Here is a 17,763-nt window from a genome sequence, read left to right on the forward strand (position 1 = left end):
AGTTATGAATGTTTTAATCTCCTGTTATGTTGATAACAGACACGGCTTATTCCCTACTATTTAGTTGAGGTTTTGGAAGGTTGACATTCCAGCATTTGCTGTGCCCTTGTATCTAGTTATCTTCAGTCAGTGCTGTATGATCAGTTGTTCGTGCGTTCTGCCGTAGCGATTACAGCTTGCATTCTAAACTTAATGTAATATATTTAAGAAACCAAGCGGACTGCTTTCGATGGAAGGCGAACCCAGTGAAGAATGGCTTGCCCCACAGTGGATCTTGGATACTATCCCCCGCCGCTCGCCTTTTGTCCCACAAATGGGAGACGAGGTAATGAGTGTAGCAATTCTGACGTTCCCACTAGGCTGCTGAGCTTGTTGTGGTCAGGCCTATTAAATCTAGCAATATTTTCAGTGAATTGTGCTCAAGACAGGCTGAGTTTTGATAACTTTTTTTTTCCTCAGGCAATCAGCTTTTACAGATAGCTGTCCTATGCCTCTTTTTGTGCACATGTAACTTTTGAGTAGCAGGAAGAATTGATTGTGCGTCTTCAGACAAACCTGCACACTGCTTAATGATCCCAAGTTTGAAAGCACATAGCAGGTGCCACTTTAGGGGCCAAGATAAGTATTTTTAAGGAGAAGAGTGCTTTATAATGAAATAAAGAAGTGTGCAATATGTTCTGAAAGGGAGGATGCCTGGCATGTTTGTAGAAATTTTAGAATAAACAGGAAAAGAGCTATCAGTAAAATAAAATAAACTTTTTTTTTTTTTTTCTTAAATTTAAGATCATATACTTCAGGCAAGGCCATGAAGCTTATGTGCGGGCAGTAAGGAAAGCAAAAATTTACAGTATTAACATGCAAAAACAACCATGGAACAAAATGGAACTCAGGGTAAGTTAAACAAGTACTCCAAAGAGCTGAATGTCTCTGTAATGTTAAATTGACATTAAAAACCAATGTGAAAAATATGAAGAAAGCATTGCTTTAAAATGTTGATATCAAAAATAAAATTGTAAATCTTAAAATTAGTGTTTTCATTAACACAAAGCCTTTACAGCTGTTCAGTTCCTGATAATAGGAAGCCAGAAGAATATTAAAGAATGTGAAACTTTATCTAGTGTGGTATTCTTGCCTGATGGATTAAAAAACATAGAATGTTAACAAAAAAAAAATAGTCAGAGTGAGAGTGGTTAAGTGCTGGAACAGGTTGTCCAGAGAGAGCGTGGAATCTCCATCCTTGGTGACTTCTCCAAGTGCAACAGGGCAAGCTCTGGGCAGCTTGATCCATCTTAGATGTTAGCCCTGCTGTAAGCAGGATTTTGGATTTTATGATTCTCAGGGGTCATTTTCAACCCAAATTATTTTATGACTGTTTTGTGGTTTGTTTGTTGTTTTTTTTTTTTTTCTTGACATTAATTCATGCAGAACCCACCACTCAAAAGCTGTTTATAGTTTTATTGACACTCTACAATGACCTGAACATCTGGGTTCTATTTATTGTTTCAAATGCTGTGGTGTAAAGACCAAAGTGTACGCACAAGCTCCGTTAACAGTGGATCTAGCTATGCATATAACTCTGTATATTCTTAAATTCTTGGCAGAGCAAAACAATATCTTGCAATATATTTTTACAAAATAAAAGTATTACAGATTGCTTGGGTAGATACTAGGTTTACATAGTTCTGTGGATTTTTCTTACCCTTTTGCCTTGAACCACCGAGTCCCTTAATACTTAATCCACAGCGTTGCCATTTTTTTTTTCTACTTTACTCAGTAAAGTGTGAGTGAAGAGCATATATATGTGCTAATATTCATGTATGTGTATGACAGTGGTTCTATTAATGAAAAGAATTGTTTTTCTGGAAAAATACCCAGTTACTGGTCTTAGGTATTCGGCGGTTCCAGCTGTAATCTTCAAAGACATCGTCAGTTTGTAAGGCAAAGGAAATAGTATTTCACTTAGAATAGAGATCTTACACCAGCTGATGTTTGGCAGGACGTGAACATAAAGGCTATTGTTGAATTTCCGCTTGAAGAGGAAGAGTTTCCTTTTATTTCCCCTCTACGTTGCTATTCAAGGGTGAGAGGCCCTGGGCGTAGTCAGGTATAACCTTTGGTGCCTTCAGCATGGTTAAAGCCAGAGTGGTTCCTTAGAACCTCATTACAAAAGTTAAATAATTTGTGGGTATCCTGTTCGCAGATCTACCAAGGGAATGAGCATCTTTCATCTTTTTAATTTTTAAGGTGACTGTGATTGATTTTTCGTATTTGGAAAAGAAAACTTTTATGGGTGAAATTACCTGGGCTGTAGGGTGGGAAACACATTTGGTTTTTATTACTATGTTTGGTATTTTAACATGGATGTTTTTGTTGCTAGCAAGTTAAAATAATACTGTTCTGTGCTTATTGATAAATAGGAACAAGAATTTGTGAAGACTGTAGGAATTAAGTATGAAGTTGGGCCTCCTACGCTCTGCTGCTTGAAGCTTGCATTCCTAGATCCAATCACGGGCAAAATGACAGGAGAATCATTTTCCATAAAGTAAGTAACTGAAATGCTGATGACGTTCTCCAAGACATTTTCTTGCTGTTTAGAAGCTTCCCCCTCCCCCTTTCTTTTTTTTCTCTTGCAAGGCATGGTGATGGCATTAATTCATTGTTGTGCCAAACTTGAAAGTCAAATAAAATGCATGAAATGTTGTGTTTTAGCTGGTCTGCATTGTACACGTGGCGCTATGTTTGTGGGTAATAGAAGCAATTTTTTTTGTCTCTTTCACGAAGGTACCATGATATGCCAGATGTTATTGACTTCCTTGTGCTGCATCAGTTTTATAATGAAGCCAAAGAAAGGAACTGGCAGATAGGTGACTGGTTTTTTTTTCCACTTCCATATGTTTTGCAACATTTACGCAGCTTTTAAATAGGGTAGAGTGTCTGTATTACACGACGTCAAGGACTATACCACACATGACATTATAGCGATCGTTGGAAACTTTATATGATGTTTGCTACAATTCCTGTAGCAGAAAAAAAAAAGGGAAATGAGAGAAACTGTTACGAGGCTTGTGATAGCAGAAGAATATCCCCTTATACTGTAATTTGAGGCATGGAGGCAGCTGTGACTAATTAACCAGAGATGTGAAAGTCCTCCCTTTAGGGGAAGGGCTTGATTCCTGTAGTGCAAAATGTAAGAATCAAAGTAGTGCATTTCTGAAAGATGAAGTTGATTCTCTAAAAAGAAGACAACAATTATTCATGTTGTTCTTTTGCTGAATGCAATCTTTTCCCTTATAGGGGATAGATTTCGCAGTATAATAGATGACGCTTGGTGGTTTGGAACCGTGGAAAGTCAACAGCCTTTCCAGGCAGAATATCCTGATAGTTCCTTCCAGTGCTACTGTGTCCAGTAAGTATTTACATAGCTGTGATGTATCGCACGTGGTTACGTGCTCTGGGCCTCCTAGATGTTTACATGCAACTTAAATGTGTACCTCAAGCACTAGGATCCTTTTTCCCATTTAAATACACCATCAGCCACTTTGTTTTTATTTATTTAATTACTAATTTATTCCTAAAATAACACTTCTAGTGTAAACAGCAGTGCAGTGAATATACAGGAGATACAAGAGAAAACATGAGGAGTTTGAGTGTAGCTAGTGATGTATCTTATTTCTAAGAGGCGTGACCTTTTTTCCTTAGGTCTGTTAGAGAGCAGGTATATTGGTATATTCAGCTTTAACTTACGGATTTGAATGTATTATCTTTAATAGCTGGGACAATAATGAGAGAGAGAGGATGAGTCCATGGGACATGGAACCAATTCCAGAAGGAAGTAAGTGTGTGTTGAATTCATGTCCATGTGCAAAGTAAATAGTTTTTTTGCCACTGCTAGTATTTACTGTTACCGCATTTGTCATACTTAGCTGCTTATCCGGAGGAGGTTGGTGCTGGAGTTCCTGTGACTCCAGATGAGCTGACAGCTCTTCTCTACAAACCCCAGGAAGGAGAATGGGGGGCCCATTCCAGAGATGAAGAATGCGAACGAGTAATCCGGGGGATTGAGCAACTCCTTTCCCTTGGTATGTCTGGAGGGGAAAAGGTGGAAGGATTAAGAATACCAGCGTGGCAGCACGTGGCTGGAGAGTAGATAGGATGGAGTCTTGGGAGTTGGTGTGGAGTATTTGAAATGTGCTCAACTAAATCACTGAAAAGAGCCTTTTAAATTTCTTATGGTGTCCTTTTCCATTGTACTTCCCTCCTTCTGGGGCTTGACCTGCTTCCTCTCAACTTAATGGGGATTCTCAGTGGGTCATATCTAACTGCAAATGAGCAAAACATCGAATTAAACCCCTTAAAAAACAACCAACAAGGCCTCATCAAACATCCTCACTGACAAATACCCTGTAACTAATTTGCAGCAGTTTACTAGCATGCTATGATTTAAATTCTATCCTATATTTCTACACGGGACGTGTCTGTATTCTTAGTTTATGTTGCTTGTTGTACTATTCCTGTTGTAAGTGCATATGCCATGTTGCTTTTTAGCAATATGGTTGGCTGCTGGCAGGCAAATCTCAGATGCGATACTTAAACAAAAAATGCTTTTTCAAGAGCAGTTAACAGATGGTACCAGAGGAAGAATCCAACCCTTTGGGTAATGACGTATTCAGCTGTAGTTCTGTATTGCTTTTGCTGAATTCTTAGACAGAAAACATTATAAGGAATTGAGTTATCTTACAACTTCCCTTCCAGTATCTTCTGAGGCATCTAAATTATTTTGATCTTTTGTCTTTCAGACATTTCTAATCCCTTTGCTGTTCCGGTGGACCTTAGTGCCTATCCCATGTATTGCACTGTTGTTGCTTACCCAACTGACCTCACCACGATCAGGCGGAGACTTGAAAACAGGTTTTATAGGTCAGTTGAATTTTTGTTTGTTTGTAATCTGCATTTACTGTAGCCCCATCAAGCGCAGTATGTTTAGCTGAATACTATGTTGTGCCACTGCCACTTCAGCAATATATTTCTTTGAGCCAACAGCATACGATCAGATTCTATTTGGCTTGGCCAAAGTGAGCATTGTTGAACAATAATTTCTTTTAGCCACATTGTTAAGGCAAAAGCTGGTATATCTGGATCTGGAGTGTCTTTTTTGTTTAACGCCCTGAGCCTTATTCTCTAGATGTGTTGTAGGCAAAGCATTTTTGCCTCATCAGTATCTCTACTGCCTTTGAACCAGATGCTTTGCTTGTATTGCAGTTGCCAAAAGTGACTAAATAGCACTGTGAACTAGAAATCTCAGTTTTTCCAGTTAACCTGGGGATAAATAATGTCCTGTTCTTTTTTTTTTTCCCTCGGAGGACCACTTTGTCTCTAGGGCTTTTTCTAAGTGGGAGCCGTGCGCAGTCTCTTTCAGTAGGTTTGTTTTCTCTTTTCATTCCATTCATTGCTGATTTGAAGAGGGACATCTTTTTTCCACAAAGCTGTCACAGCCTGGCACATGGGGGCAGTCAGCAGTATGTGACCAGAAACCACTTACCTTGATCTCTGGCAACCCTGGTTGTTTCCCCTGGACCTGGATTACCCGATTCCTTTTTTTACTGAGGAATCCCACTGAACTGAGAAGGAAAATAACGTACACCCTCCTCCCTGTCCCTTTGCTTTTTTTTTTTTTTTTTTTTTTTTTTTTTTTTGATTTGTTGGGGTTTTTTTAGGAGAATCTCTGCACTGATGTGGGAGGTACGATACATTGAACACAATGCCAGGACTTTCAACGAGCCAGACAGTCCTATAGTCAAAGCAGCCAAAATTGTAACAGATGTCTTACTTCGCTTCATCGGGTAGGCACGGTTTTTTACTTTATAGACCTGACATCTTGAGTTTCTGAGATAGTTGATTATGTATTTTTGGCTTTTGTTATTGCCCTGCAGGGATCAGAGCTGTACTGATATATTAGAAATATATAACAAGGTGAAAGCAGAAGACCTAAGCAGTACTGATGAAGAGGAGGAGGTAAGACCATTGAGTCTGATCGTCAGAGCTTCTTGCCTTTTTTAAATTCAGCACCTGGAAAAAGTTTGAGTAAAGGTTTTTGTTGAGTTTTTATTTTACGGGTAGTTGCCCTTGGTTTTTGAGTTGAACCTATTTAGGCTATTTGTGGTGCTCACCTGGGGCAATAAGCTCCCTTAAGTAAGTAAAAATGATTCTTGGAACTGCCTGCCTTTAATCTTCTCTCAGCACATGACGTTTTGTTGTGTGAGGAAGTGTTAGTAAGTGAGGGGGATATGAACTGGAGCTGTTACGCAGTCTAAGGCAGCAGAGCTGGTTTTCCTCTGTGATTCCGTGTCATTTCCCATCAGTTGTAGCACGGAGTGAAATGACGGGTAGAAACCAGGTTAGGTATCACTTCCTTTAATGTCTTCTCTCTCCTTACAGCTTCTCCATTTAAATGCAGTTTGTAAACCCCTTGAAATATGCAAAGAAGTGACCTGTTATAACCTAAGTCACTTGGTTTTGTTTTACTTTTTCAGTGTTGCTATGAGTTAGTATAAGATTTAGTTCCCTTCCCCCCGACATACTCCACTGTTGCAGGTTTGAAATATTCAAGTTAAACCTGATGCTGCTTGAACACCTATATACTTACGGCTGGTGCTGTTGCCTTGGGTTTGTACTGAAATGAATACTACAATGTAATCATTTAATCACTTTTATAAAACTGAAGATATAATAATGACGCCTATTTTCACAGACTATTAAAAGAGTATTTTGAAGAAAATGAGGGATTTCCATGATTTAAATAGCAGACCCTCCTTTCCCAACTCAAAGTTTCTTGTGCCAGTTGTGAATCTCATCTGTTCCATGCCAAGCAGTGAACAAAAGTGTCCAAAATTGCTCCTATATCACCTTCCTTTCTCTCCAGCCTTTCAAAGAGCTGGTTTATAATCTGTTTTGGTTTATAACATGTTTTAAAATAAGCAAGAAATTACTTTCAGATTCTTTGTAGGAACTTCCCTGTCCTCTCAAAATTACTTATTTTTAATTACTGGTAGAAAGCTGTGTACAAAGGAGGTTTTGTTGTAATTTCTAAATCCAGATTCTGAAAAGCATATTACCCACACATATGATGTAAGTCAGGCACTACATGAAACCTGAATAAACTCAGCAGAGGTGCTGCGGGCATGAACGTTTAGGCAGGGGAATACAGCTCTGCGGGACTAGGACTTTGCAGAGTCTTAAGGACTGAAAATCAGGACTGAAAATATTTCTCACATGTTTATATATAATTTCTGTGGAAGCAAACTTGGAAAAGAGATGAAGCACCTTAGCCACCTATTTTTTTTTTATTTTATTTTAAGTTCTGTAAGTTCTAATTCGAAGCTAGTTTCTGTTTTGCTTGAACCATTCATCGCATTTGAGTAGTTTAAAAATTGTGTTTGTTGTTGTTGTGCTGTTTGGTTTTAAGCCCTTTTTCCATTGCTGAGGGTGCATACAAGCATGCGTGTGTGTAATCGTTACCTTTGCCTTTAGGTGGCAGAAGTAGATGTAGATTCAGACGCTCCAGGAACTTCCTCTGGAAAAAGACGAGTGAGTAAACATTTCTGCTTGGTCTAGCTTGTGAGGGGAGATAGACCAGGTACTGAAACACTCGTTTAGGTCTGGAATGGTTTAAATTTGCATAGCCTACAGTCTGTAGGACTGCATGAATTCAATTGCACGTGTATGTAAGTGTTGGCAGACTAAGGAAGTTACTGTGCAGGAAAATTTACTTAAATGCTGAGGAATCTGGTTTTTAATTTGATTAGAAAGATTCAATTTTCAATCAAAATTAGATGAAAGCTGACAAGAGCAGCAAGCCTGGATCTGAAATAGTGCATACCTCTCCCAGGTTTCAGTGTTTATACAGTACCAGAAAAGGCATTTCTGCAATTTGCATACTGCATATTGTTGTGCCATCAGCTGTGCTTTAATCTTAACTGCAATTCTGTTTTTCATTGTGCAAATCTGCTTTGAATCATAACACCAGTAAATTAATAGGAACTTAAAGTGAAAAACCTGAATATTCTGAAAAATGATGAAATACATCTGTTTCCCTGCAGGTAAGACGACGAATAAAAAGACAGCCCATGAAAGCAAGCCCCGATGCTTGGAAAGAGCAATGCAAGCAGTTGTTAAACCTGATTTATGAAAGAGAGGACTCGGAGCCTTTTAGACAGCCAGTTGATCTCTTCTCCTATCCTGTAAGGATAACTTCCATTTTCAAAATTAAAAAAGCCTATTGTTCATCCTTTGGCAAAAATTCCATGCTGGGCACGTTTCTAACCTCTCCCTTTCTGCGCTGGAACGCACCATGTCCTGTGCTCTGATGTTTTCAGGGAATTATCTGCAGTAACTCGCAAGTAGAAATAATTACTTGAGAGCTGCTGTTGTGGATGAACACTTAGGTGTTTTTATTGCTGTAGGATTTGTCAGCCTTTATTATTGTCTTATGTGTTCTTACAGGATTATCGAGATATTGTAGACACTCCTATGGACTTCAGCACTGTGAAAGAAACCTTGGAAGCAGGAAACTACACTAGTCCCTTGGAATTCTACAAAGATATTCGTTTAATATTCTGCAACTCTAAAGCTTACACTCCTAATAAAAAGTCTCGAGTAAGTAATAAATTTTAATCCCTTCTTTACAAAGAAAGACCCTGGCCCTGCATGATGAATACAGGTATAAGGGCTGTATCTGGAGAGCAAAGCACCGCATTGTGAAATAAAAATAAGTGGTATGTACCAGTTCTGGGAGCTGTGGTTATCAATTTGCTCTGTTCTGCTCACGCAGATCACTTCTGAATTTCGTTTTCATCCAAACTTTCTGAACTGAAAGCTTCTGAGAAATTGTATGGTTACTGTTGCAACTATTTCTGTGAATATTTGCAGCAGAAAACTGATCACCAGGTGCTTTGATTTTGTCAATAATTTATTCCTGGAAACTCTATTCAGCTTGATAACTGCATATACGTAGAGTAGGATCTTATTTTAATCTCCTGTTAGTGCAAGTATTATGCAATATTTCTACTGAGAGCATTACGATACTGAATTTTTTTTCTAGTTTACTCAGTATACTTAGCAAGACTTGCGCACTGTGTTGCCTGGGTTTCTCAGGTGCTAATCTTGCTTTTCTCTGTGTGCAGAAATAGGAGTCTACCTAGGCAAAATGATTGGATTGGAGCCCTAAACATGGCAAGAGGGAAAGGGGAGATCAAAATGTTAGAATATAGGGATTTCTGTATGAGCTGGGTAAAATGACTACGAAAGCGTATGCCTGATTGTGCAAACGTGGCTGTGTTTGATACGCGTTCCTGTGCAGTACATCGCCTTTCAGCTTTTCCTAAGCTGCCAAATGACCAAACAACTCTAAAATTTTCAAAACTTTTTATTTATGCTCAAAAAATCACAAGTTGGCACAGGGGCACAGATGTGGTTTTTACCACTGTTGACTGAAAATATCAGTGGTTGGTGTCTTCATCGTATAAAAACAGACAGAATTTTGACCATGTTTCCAGACATTAAATTGTAATGACCTTATTATTATAAGGAAAAGCTGCATATTCAATAAGATGCCTGAGCTGTGACAAAATCAAATCTCTGAAACGTGTCATTTAGCATAGATAAGAGTGCTGGACACCTAATATTTCTTGTGCAGAAGCAGGAGCACTTATAAGCTATTAAGAAATGCATGCCATTTGGGACTAGGCTGAGATACTATTACTTGAATCACAGTAATACATAGAATTTAACATTACTGTAAAATTTTTGTGTGGCACCTAACATGGTGTGACACAAGATTTTACTATGCTAGGTGCTGCCAGGCAGGAGGAGGAGCGGAGTGTGCTGCAAAGAGCTTTCAGCGCACGTGTCAACGGTGCTGGGTGTGAGGAAGCAGGAGGTTCTGAGACCTCGCTCGTCACTTGAGGAGTAATAGTCTTAGCTCATCCGTGGAATAACAGCTCCTGTGTTTTGTGTAAGCAGGACGATGAGAGTAAGCCTGGAGTAGGATGGTGCTGTGGGAGAGGGCAACTCCAGCTGAGTGTTAGTGAGCATGAGCGAGAGCCCAAAGTTGCCGTCGCGGGAGGTAGATTGAACTCTTGGTGTTGAATAAGGGCTGAAAGGTGGGCTGTGGGTAAGCTCGGAAGATAAAGATCAGTTACTTTTGCTCGCTGTATTAGAAAGGAATTCTGTAGAGGATGGCAAGAAGACAGGTGATTTGAGGGTGTTTTATGAGTGCTTGATATCAGAGTGAACTTGGTGAGTTATTTACTGCTGCACGCTCCCTGGGAGCTTCCCTCTGCATTAATAACTGAACAGCTTGTGAGTCAACTCCCAAATTACTGTAATAGAGTGGCCCATCAATATCCATTTGCTTAAATCCTGTGAAGTGCCTTGGTGAGAAGATCCTGGCTGGAGGGCTGGGGCACTCAGCTGGGCCTTCTGCTGCTGCAGGTTTGTCTGCTGCCAAAAGTGTGCAACATCCTGAGGTTTTCTAGCCCATTTTACCATCTCTGCAACAGCATCCCGCATGGAGGCAAGAAGGGCAGGGTACTACATACCAGAGCTGAAGAAAGAGACCTCGCTAAAACATAAGGGTCTTGCCAAAAATGAAGTTACAGGAATGTAAAGAAAACTCTGTATCAAAGAGATTTTATATTCAGACAGACTGCAGGTAACGGGAAGAGGTCTGAGTATAAGATGATGATAACATCTTCTTGATGGCCTTTACACAATTTTCAGAAGACTGGATACAGCGGAAGGGTATGGGTATGAGGGAGGAATCAAAAACTTTGCTGTATTTATGCTGAGTTTGAACTGTTAGTTTGTCACAACTCAAATGCATCCAAGGTAAGATCTTGAAAATAAATAGAGTCTGAAATATGGAGAAATAGCCATGCGTGAGTCTGTGGATGAGGCCACGCAGAGGCAAGGCCTAGAGGAGGACAGGAAAATGGTTTAAAGATTTTGACATCTGGTTTACAGAAATTAGGAATGAGGACATCTTAGTTGGCTCCTGCGTGCAGGTCTGTAGGGGTGCTGTAAGGACTTGTCACTGGGGAATTAAAGCAAAAAACAAAGGTGAGGGACCAGTGAAGTTTAACTGTTTTTCCCTTGGTACTTCAAGTTGTCTCGTGGCGTGCTTCCATGCTTTATGGAGATTAAAAAAGGAGGCTATATGTCAGTAATCTAGATATCCGTTTCCCTTTAAATCTCTGAATATTTTGTAGTGGAAGTAATTAAATCCTTTTCTGAAAACACTTTCTGTTGCGAGAATACGCATGTACCATGGAGGGAAATTATCTGTAAAGAACCTCATAGTTGAATGTCACCATGAATTTTTCTTTTGTGCTACAAAGTCTGGGAATCTTTGGGGTTTTGGGGGGGTTTTGTTTGGGTTTTTTTTCTGCTGAGCTTCTAGTTATCCAACTTCTGATAAGTGTGACCATGCTTTCTCCCTCCAGATTTACAGCATGACACTTCGACTATCTGCCTTATTTGAAAATCATATGAAAAATATAATCTCCGAGTACAAGTCAGCAATGCAATGTCAGAAGAGGAAAAGGCCACGGTACCGAAAGCGATTAAGAAGCAGTAGCAGTTCCCCATCAACTAGCAGAGCATCTAGGTAACGTAATGATATCAAGACTTGCTATCAGCGTCGTTTGAGATGGCAGTGGTAGAGGTGCCTTCGTGACTAAGCAGTCAGTCTTGCTCGTTTACTGATGCAGTTGCTCTTTTGGGTGATAAAATCATGAGCTCGAATTCCATGCTCAGTTTGTAGTTTGTGCTTAATTCTGGTAAGTGAAAGACTATATAATTAGAACTGTTCCCTCTGGAGAAAATGAAAGAGCAAGTTGAAAGAGTGAGTTTATTTTTGCCTTTGTTTAGTAACTGTTGAAAAAGGTGTTGTATAATACTTTTCCAACTTCTGTACGATACATTACCTAAGCAAACTGAGTATTTGTTTTAAAAGGCGAGATAAAATCTTGTTCTTGCTCACTCGTATGCCTTTATCAAACGGAATGAGATTGTCACTATTTTTAGTATGACTACACCTGTGCAAGCACTGAGAAGAGATCATCTGTGTTATGTGTTTGCTGCAAAAAACGAAGATACTTTGCAGGGGAAATTGGGTTTATGTTTGAGCCTTTCGGTAATAACAGTTTTATCTCTTTGGGGTATTTTGTGTCTTCAGCCCAAAAGGGAAACAGAAGCAAATGAAGATTCAACCTAAACCCAACCAGAATACCTCACTGCCTTTGACTAGGACTAGTTCTTCAGTTTCATCTCATGGTGAGGAGCTGTTTTCTAAAATGCATCCTTTCTCTTGCAGCAACTTGTATGTGCAGAACGATGAAAAAACCCGAACATTAAGTATCCTTCAGCTAAATGTTATATTCGGGAGACACAGGCAAAACCCACCTGTTGAAAGAGCAGGTAGCAAGGTCACGTAAAGACCTTGTCGGTAGATTGTGTTAGCTGAACCTGGCCCTCCAGCTGTTGGTAGGTTATCGGTAAGGGTCAGAGAACAGGGAACCTGGGTCTGGCCTTGGTAAGAATTAACCTAGTGACGAGAGCCTGGGCTTCCCATGTACGGGCTTTTCTGATACGGCGATGACAATTACATTAAGCTTACTTTGGATTACACCCCAGAGGAGTTTGTCTCTTCCTGACTGCGGAGGCAGCGTGGCGAGATTAACCTCCTGACTTGGGCTGTCAACTCGGGTGTTACAAAATTTCTCCAAAATGCCTTGCATTACAACCCTATAAACAGAAGATAAAAGTTACTGTCACGTTAGTGGTGTCCTCTCTGAAGTTTCAGATACAGCAGAAGAACCTCTGGGTTCAGCCACTGGTGAAGAGATGGAAGGCCAGCCATCTTCCTCAGGCTCAAATGCACAGAACCGAAGTGGAAATACCATTGATCCAGGGAAAAGTAGACCAGTCAGGAGTAAATCTACACCTGTGAAACAAGGTGAGAAATAATAAGTGGTCTGTTCTTTGAAGGACTGGTTTTACTAGAAGTGAAAGACATTGCTTCTGTCTGATGCTTACGATATTCTTGCCTGAGTCTAGAATTAAACTATATCCCTAAACTGTACCAAAGAATTGAATTTACCTTACTTCTTACAGTTCCGTGGTCTCTTGCCTGAAGTGTGGCATGCACGTCACACCACATGCACTTCAGTGAAGTCCTTTAAAATTTCTCCAGATGGAAAAGCTTGATTGCTCTTAAATTTCTTGAGAATTACAGTTCCTTCAGGAGTTACAAAAAGGCAAACTAAACCAAAAGAATCCCCACCCCAAAACCTTGTCCTTTTGTTAATCAAGTTGAAACCAAAGATGAAAAAAAGTTTAAGAAAGTAAATATTTTTATTGTAATCAAGACTAAGTGGTTGTGACTAGAAGGGAAACACTGTTTGGAAACTCTGGTATTTTGCCTCCGGGACATGTTAGTCAGACTTTCCACTGAGGCAGGCATTGAATGAGCATTGCCTGAAACCCTGAAGCCTTTGTCAAGTCTGTACTACCGTGGTGTAGCAGAGTTGTGTGTTGGAGGTGAGCTTTTCATACCCCGTGTTAAAAAAGATACTTAATTTTCATCGTCAGATTCGTCACTCTGAACACATTGTAGTATTTTGGGTCCCCAGCCAGCAAGATACTTCATATATTTTTAAGTTAAGGTGTTCAGCAGTCCTAGTGAGCGTTCTTGGGTTATTTACTGCCTTGAAATTGTGCTTGCCACAAGTATTCCCTGGACTAAGCCTTTTGAGAGCATGCATTTGATGGGGAACAAATACTGCTTGCAGAGTGTTATTTTAATGCATATAGTTTTGAAATGGCTTTTGGAGTTCTTTCTGCCTTGGCGCCCTAGGTAGGATTCCCCAGACTAAATGCTCAGTGTTTGTGTCTAAATGCTCAGTGTTTGTGTCACTCTGGGCTCCTTTTCTTGACTGGACCTTCACTGAACAATTAGCGAAGAGAGTTTGCGGTCCTCCCTTCCAGATAAGATGAACTGTGTTTACTTTGTCTGACAAATTTTCCCCTTAGAGCAGCTGTTTGCCTCCACAGCATATAAAGGTCATCTGTGGTGAGTAGCTCAGAGCTGGGTCAGCCCCACCTCAAAGGCAGATGAGGCGAATCCCACTTTTTGTATCCTATTGGGCTCGGGCGTGATGATGATAACCGATAGGGTTATTTTGTGTTTGCTTAGATCACTCTCCCGATGGACCACTTACAAACGGTGATGGCAGAGAACCTCGGACAGGAGTCAAGAGGAAGTTAGTGAGTGCATCAGAAGAAGATGAGCATCTGGAGGAGGCGGAGGAAGAGGAAAAGAAGAAGAGAGAGATAAAGGAAAAATCTGGTTTATCTTCATCAGAAAGTGGGGAATCGGGATCCAGTTCAAGTTCTGAGAGCAGAAGTGGCTCTGATTCAGACTCTGAATCAACCTCTAGAACAGATCAGGATTACATTGATGGAGACCATGACTACAGCAAAGTTGTGCAATCCAAAAAACCCAAAAGAAAAATCAAAAGAAAAATCGCCGGTGGGAAACGGAATTGGCAGGGCAGAGGGACAGGGCGGAGAGGTAGATGGGGGAGGTGGGGGAGATGGAGCAGAGGGGGAAGAGGTGGTAGAGGCGGAAGAGGCTGTGGCAGAGGAAGAGGTGGCGGCAGGGGAGGAAGAAGAGGCCGAGGAGGCAGAGGAGCCTCGCGAGGAGCCACCAGAGCGAAACGTGCCCGAATTACAGATGACGAATTTGAAAATCTGTTTGGAGGACAGTTTGGCGAAAACGTGTTTGGAGGGCGATTCAGTAGACCGCCTCGAATCAAAACGAGGAACGAGGGCAGGAGAACTGTCTTGTACAATGACGATTCTGATAATGACAATTTTGTGCACACCGAGGATCCTTTGAACCTTGGTACTTCCAGGTCAGGCAGGGTGCGGAAAATGACAGAAAAAGCCAGGGTCAGCCATCTCATGGGATGGAATTATTGACAGATGAAAAACTTTGGAACAATTTTAAAAGAACTTCAATGGCCTTCTACTGCAGGGATTTTACCAGAAAAATCTACCAAGCAAGTTGTGCGGGGACTCCACTCACGTTTCACAGTGGTGCTTTTCCATTATGTCAGTTTGCGTTTGTTTTAAAGCTTCAGATCGCCACACTTCATTGGTCAAAACAAGCCTTATTCATTAGGCCTTAAATTACAGAAATTCTTCCCCACACACTATGAGTTCATCACATTAAAGAGGCTTCCAGCTTCTCAATAAGAACATGACATTTTGAGTCACGACGATGACTTCTCTCCCTTGTTTTGTTTTTGTATTATAGAAATAGCACCTTCTTACAGAGTTTTTATGTGGTTTCTGCCATAAATCCTTATACACAGTAATAATTATAACTTTTGCACAATACACCAATCCTAAAGGCAGCTATAAAATGTTTACAGTTTCTATATTGTAAGAAGGATCTGGATTATTTTAATCTTCCCAGGCCAAACGTTCATGAATTGTGCTGAACTGAAGTATGTCTATACTACAGTTACGGGGGTCCTGATGTGCTTTCTATCGGTTCTTTATTCATGTAAAAAGTGACAAAGGGTTGGTGCCTTGTAAATATGTAGCAAACCTTTGATGTGGTGTGTCCTATGTGTGCATTAACTTTATTAAAAAAAGAGAATACTTGAGAAGTATGAATATCTAGACAAAAGGTGCCAAATGCAAAAGTTAACTTGCATCTATTTTCTTTTTGTCCTCTCATATTTTTATAGTATTAATAGAGATTGTGCAGCTAAGGGGTAACTTCAACATTTGAAAGGTTTCTCCTCTTCAAAGCATAACGTGATTTTTAATAGTAGCTCAGCTACCTCTATTTACAACTACTGGAAACTTAAAAGAAAATAGATGCTCTTATTCAGTCCGTGTTGAAGAAGAGGCGAGAAGGAGCGTAGAGGGATGGAATTGCTCGCGAAGTTGTCGAGTGACGGTATCTTCGTTATAGTGACACAATGACAACAAATCGAAGTCATTGTCAGAGTTTTCAGGAGCTCTGGTACCTCTGGTGGCTGGCGGTGCGGGTGAGCTCCGGCTCGCCTCCCCCAGACGGACTCTTGTATCTCACGCTTCCAGAAGAGAATTCGTGTTGCACTGCGCTCTTGTTACCCTGAAAAAATGCTAACTTGAAAACGGGAATCGTTTTGGTAGTGGCAGTCCGGTATGTGGCGACATTTGTAAGCCTCGCTCCTCGGTGTGAGCAGAAGCGGGTGTTTGGCATGGGCTGGCCTGGAGGTGAGCAGCCTCTTGCGTCCTAGGGTCTGGCTGGAATATGTATGGGACTTCCATTTTCTCCCGTTGTCTAACGGACCTGGCAGTTCTAGCTTGGTTAAGAGAGCGAGTTTGATTATACAGAGAGAATGAACGACGAAAGAGACTTGAAGTTTTGGTGGAGTTTTTCAAGGTTTTGGTTTTTTTTGGTTTTTTGTTTTGTTTTTAAAACTTTCATCCAGTATCCTTAAGTTGTTCTGTGCATGGCTTGGTCAATAATTCTGGAAAACCTCAGGCAGCAAAGAGTGACCCATGTATATCCTCAGATGCAGAAGGGATTTAATTTTTTTGACTTTCTATATTAAGCACTAGCTATTTTATCTCGCTTTCCAAAAATTCTAGTTAGATGCAAAATGACTTGAAAAAAATGCAGAGGTTTAGTTTTGTGATGGAGGAGAGTATATCCTAAATTGCTCAGAGCGTTAATACGCGTTTATGGTACAGTGCAAAAACCACACTTAATTTTGTAAGGAATGCTTTGGAGCGGCCGTAATCCATTTCTGAACTTGATTCAGTTGTGTTTTGATACGGGGGTGGGGGTGGGGGAAGGAAAAAGTGCAGAGGCTCTCCTAGTTCTGTATGGGGCTTTAAAATATAAACACCTGTCCTATCATCTCTCTCATATATATGTATATATATATATATACACGCATATATATTTATAAAAAATGTATTATTTCTTTGACTGATTGGTCCTTCTACATATGGTAACCCGGAATATTGCGTAGCATCGGGCCATAGTCAGAATCACGCCCCTCTTAGATCGCTCCCCTTGAGCTAACGTGAACACTATGGTTTCTGTTCTAAAGCCTGAAAATCTTGAAATGCAAAAGAAATGCTTTCCATGTATTTCTGACTGGCCGAAAATCCACTTACTTATTTATTTTGTGTAGGGGTTGGGGAGAGATAAACCACGTGGATTTCAGAGAAATCATTTGATAAGTTTGTGTATTTTAGCAGCAATTAGAATAATACTAAATATGTTCTTTAATGTATCTTTTCTATGTAATGAAGTACTGTGAAGATAACAGTGAAGCATCACTTTGCTGTGGCGTAAGTATTAATCAAACGTGTTACATGATTAAGAGCTAGACAGCAGGGTGTGCTAGAACAGAGCTATTGCTTATTGTAAAAAAAAAAAAAAAAAAAAAAAAAAAAAGCTTTTTTTTTGTGCATGAGAACCTTTTATAAGCATGGAAGAAATAACCTGGGTTTAGAGACATTGTTTTTACTTGGTTTTGTATCTGGATTCTTTCTCTGAGTTAGGCAATTGATTTCTCATAGCCTCGTTCTGTGGAATAACGATAATTTCGTAGTAACTCGGACACTTTCTCTCAAAAGCTAAGTCCTACCAGGAGCCCCTTGTGGTTGCAGAAAGCCTAGCATCCACCCAGC

At 40.2% G+C, this 17,763-nt stretch overlaps 1 protein-coding gene across 1 annotated transcript in view; it reads left to right on the top strand.

Moving 5' to 3' along the window:
- BRWD3 (bromodomain and WD repeat domain containing 3) overlaps window positions 1–16,086 on the top strand; it is a 49,054-nt gene extending 32,968 nt beyond the window's left edge. Inside the window, exons 21-37 of the mRNA XM_035889398.1 lie at window positions 209–325; window positions 784–891; window positions 2,418–2,542; window positions 2,782–2,864; window positions 3,295–3,406; window positions 3,771–3,832; window positions 3,924–4,079; window positions 4,797–4,917; window positions 5,715–5,840; window positions 5,931–6,012; window positions 7,528–7,584; window positions 8,097–8,237; window positions 8,500–8,652; window positions 11,499–11,662; window positions 12,233–12,330; window positions 12,854–13,012; window positions 14,252–16,086. Of these exons, the coding sequence (XP_035745291.1) occupies window positions 209–325; window positions 784–891; window positions 2,418–2,542; window positions 2,782–2,864; window positions 3,295–3,406; window positions 3,771–3,832; window positions 3,924–4,079; window positions 4,797–4,917; window positions 5,715–5,840; window positions 5,931–6,012; window positions 7,528–7,584; window positions 8,097–8,237; window positions 8,500–8,652; window positions 11,499–11,662; window positions 12,233–12,330; window positions 12,854–13,012; window positions 14,252–15,039 (2,652 nt within the window). The 3' untranslated portion in view covers window positions 15,040–16,086. The remainder of the gene's footprint in view (window positions 1–208; window positions 326–783; window positions 892–2,417; window positions 2,543–2,781; window positions 2,865–3,294; window positions 3,407–3,770; window positions 3,833–3,923; window positions 4,080–4,796; window positions 4,918–5,714; window positions 5,841–5,930; window positions 6,013–7,527; window positions 7,585–8,096; window positions 8,238–8,499; window positions 8,653–11,498; window positions 11,663–12,232; window positions 12,331–12,853; window positions 13,013–14,251) is intronic.
- The last annotated feature ends 1,677 nt before the right edge of the window (window positions 16,087–17,763 follow it).

This window comes from Egretta garzetta, unplaced genomic scaffold, assembly GCF_000687185.1.
Source record: "Egretta garzetta isolate BGI_Z169 unplaced genomic scaffold, ASM68718v1 scaffold402, whole genome shotgun sequence".
Taxonomy (NCBI): Eukaryota; Metazoa; Chordata; class Aves; order Pelecaniformes; family Ardeidae; genus Egretta; species Egretta garzetta.